General features: G+C 46.9%; 1 protein-coding gene across 1 annotated transcript; it reads left to right on the top strand.

Annotated features, from left to right (window-relative positions):
* Nucleotides 1–446: 446 nt before the first annotated feature.
* LOC112457276 lies at nt 447–1157 on the top strand (the record flags this gene model as incomplete). Its single annotated transcript, XM_025020209.1, has 1 exon — nt 447–1157. A coding segment is annotated over exon 1 (711 nt), but the record flags the coding sequence as incomplete, so codon positions are not given.
* Nucleotides 1158–3527: the final 2370 nt, after the last annotated feature.

Raw genomic sequence — 3527 nt, 5'->3', positions numbered from 1 at the left:
CGACCATCCTCTGGTGTGCGTCTGGCCCTTCTCCGCCGCCGCCGTTACCGCCGTCTCCTGATGGTGTGCGACTAGCTTTTCTTCGCCGATGCCACGGATCGTCAACATCGCTGTTGCCTCATCGATTTGATTGCGTGAAGCCAACGACACCGGCGCCTTGGATTCCGTCGTTGTTGAGACATTTAATGCGTGAAGCCAACGTCTCCGGCGCCTTGGGTCCCATCGTCACCGGGGCTTTGGATTCTACCCAGACTACAGTAATTAAACGAAGGATAGTAATCCGCCCCGCGCCGTCATTTCTTAACACTCGTGTCGTTTATATCGTTTATATCGTTTAACGCTCGTGTTATATTTAACGCCCATGTCGCTTATATTATTTAACGCTCATGTTGTTTATGCTGTTTATCGCTCTCGTTTTGCTAGTAGCTTACTATAAATTGAAAACAATGTCGGACGCGGCTTTTCAAAACCGCGCAGAGGCAGCGGAAGCCCAGCTAAACGCTCAGGGCCCCGATACAGTCACCTCGGACGCGATTGATAATAATATTTTAATTCCGTGTATAGATAACCTATGGGTTCCCAAGCTTCCCCCGTTTTCACAAGTTGACCCAGAATTGTGGTTCATCCAGGCTGAGATTCTCATGAGAAATTCTAGGATCACTGCAGAGTTCACTAAAGCCGATACCGTACTCGCTGCACTCGATGTCGAAGTATGGGGACACGTAAGGGACATAATTGCTTTAGACCCTTCCCCAACGGATATTTATAAGCAGATTAAAGCTCGAATTATCGCGGCATATGCACCTTCGGTCGAAGCAAAATTGCGAAAACTTTTAACGGGACAAGTCGGGACCGACGGAAAACCTTCGTTAATCCTTAGTCGATTGCGCAGTCTTAATAACGGGAATTTAGATGATAAGGTAATAAAATCAATTTTTTTGGACCATCTACTACCCAATCATCGCGCGATTCTGATAGCTACGGAAATTACCGACCTCAACCGTCTAGCCGAGACCGCCGACCGAATGGCTGAGAGCAATATCGGAGGCGAGTCTCACGCGTCCGCCGTGAGCAAGGGGAATTCACCCCCTCCCGCAAAAACCGAGATGCAGCAACTTCGCGATATGATGGCCGATATGCTTGCCTTATTTAAAAAAGTATGCGAAAATCGGAGAAAAACATTAAATTTGCATTCGCGATCCAACTCCCGCTCCGTGAAAAATCCAAAAAACCAAAACAGCCTTTCCGTTCGGAGACGGTCGGCAAGGGCCTTCAAATTTCTAACCGTCTCCACGTCCGTGATCGTACCAGTGGCCAAATGTTCCTTGTCGATACAGGTGCGGATATCTCTCTTGTACTCGCTATCGATAGGATCAAGGGAAGGCCTTCCGAATTAAAGCTCTTCGCAGCAAATGATACGCGTATCGACACGTTCGGGGAATCTCTTCGTGAGCTTGATCTCGGTTTAAGACGGCCAATTCGATGGAATTTTTGCATTGCCGCAGTTCCGTACCCCATCATTGGCGCTGACTTATTATCGCACTACGGGTTAGTAGTAGATTTAAAACGACGACGTCTTATAGACTCCACTACTAAATTATGTACCCTCGCGATTAAAAAACCGGCCCCGATACATTCGATTAATACGATTAAACCTTCTTCTGAGTTTTCTCAAATACTCAAGGAATTTCCACAAATAACAGGAGCCCTTCCCCTCGCCCCGCCGTCCAATTGTGACGTGTTTCATCATATTATCACCACCGGCCCTCCAGTCGCTTCGCGCGCTAGGCGCCTTCCTCCTGATAAACTTAAGGCCGCAAAGGCCGAGATTAGAGCTTTAGTCGAAGCAGGCATTTGCCGCCCTTCTAGCAGTCCATGGGCCAGTTCCATTCATTTAGTCCGTAAAAAAGACGGCACCTGGCGGGTGTGCGGCGATTACCGCGGTGTAAATGCAATCACGCGACCTGATAGATACCCCACCCCCCACCTGCATGACTGCTCCGTTAATCTACACGGTAAAACAATCTTTTCATCCCTCGACTTATATAAAGCCTATAATCAAATTCCAATGGCCCCCGAGGACATTGAGAAAACAGCTATCATAACCCCTTTCGGGTTATTCGAATACTTATTTATGACCTTTGGCCTTCGTAATGCCGGTCAATCCTTTCAACGTTATATAAATCGCGCCTTAGGCGATCTAGATTTTGTTTTCATTTATATGGATGATATCCTAATTGCTTCCTCTTCTCCAGAGGAGCATGCTAAACATTTACGCATTGTATTCCAAAGGCTTAAAGAGTTTCACCTCCGCCTTAACGTTGAAAAATGCGTGTTCGGCGCACATGAACTAAAGTTTCTCGGGTATATAATAAATGGTAAAGGAATCAGCCCCATCCCAGAAAAAGTTGAGGCGATTACCAAATTTCCTAAACCCACAACCATCGCCGACCTACGCCGTTTCCTCGGCATGATAAATTTTTACCGTCGCAACATCCCTCGCGCGGCAGAAGCTCAAGCACCACTAAATGCATTACTAGTCGACTCGCGTAAAAACGATAAGCGTGTAATCGTATGGTCTGACGAATTAATCGAAGCGTTTGAAAAGACCAAAAACGGCCTTGCTAACGCTGCAATGCTGGTGCATCCCCATATTGGCGCGGAACTCCGTATAGTCGCGGATGCCTCTGATTTCGCCATGGGGGCAGTTCTTGAACAGAAAAAACGGGATACTTGGGAGCCCCTAGCATTTTTTTCGCATAAGTTCTCCCCTGCGCAAACTCGGTATAGCGCTTACAACCGAGAACTCACGGCAATTTTTGAAGCCGTTAATTACTTCCGTCATTTTGTAGAAGGACGCGAATTTAAAATTTTGACCGACCATAAACCGCTCATGTATGCGTTTATGCAACGGTCTGACAAGGCGTCCCCGCGACAACTACGCCAATTGTCATATATCGCGCAGTTCACAACTCATATTGAACATGTCGCTGGTTCACAAAATGTTGTCGCGGATTCGCTTTCGCGGATCGATTCCTTGCGTTTACCGGTTGAATTTAATCTTAATGAGCTCGCCGAGCTACAAAAGAACGACGAGCAACTCAAGTTGATTGCTAACGCCCCCGATCATCCTTTAAAGTTGAAGAAAATTCAATGGGGCCCAGATCACACAACTGTATATTGCGAAATCTCGGGCGAAGCTATTCGGCCATATGTCCCCGATAGTCTCCGCGTTAAAGTATTTCAAATGTTTCATAACCCAGCCCATCCGAGTGGCAAAATTACCGATCGCACTATCCGACAGCGTTATGTCTGGCCTGACATGCACCGCGATATCGCTAAATGGTGTAAAAATTGTATCGAATGTCAGCAAGCGAAAATCTCTCGTCATGTAAAACTAACTCCTGAGCACTTTGTTGCTCCCGACGGGCGATTTGATCAAGTGCATATTGACATTATCGGTCCATTACCTCCTTCTGAGGGTTACTCTTATTGTCTCACTATGATCGACAGATTTTCGCGTTGGG

This window comes from Temnothorax curvispinosus, unplaced genomic scaffold (assembly GCF_003070985.1).
Source record: "Temnothorax curvispinosus isolate PA1 unplaced genomic scaffold, ASM307098v1 QBEX01007709.1, whole genome shotgun sequence".
NCBI lineage: Eukaryota > Metazoa > Arthropoda > Insecta > Hymenoptera > Formicidae > Temnothorax > Temnothorax curvispinosus.
This window is presented reverse-complemented; position numbering and strand designations above follow the sequence as displayed.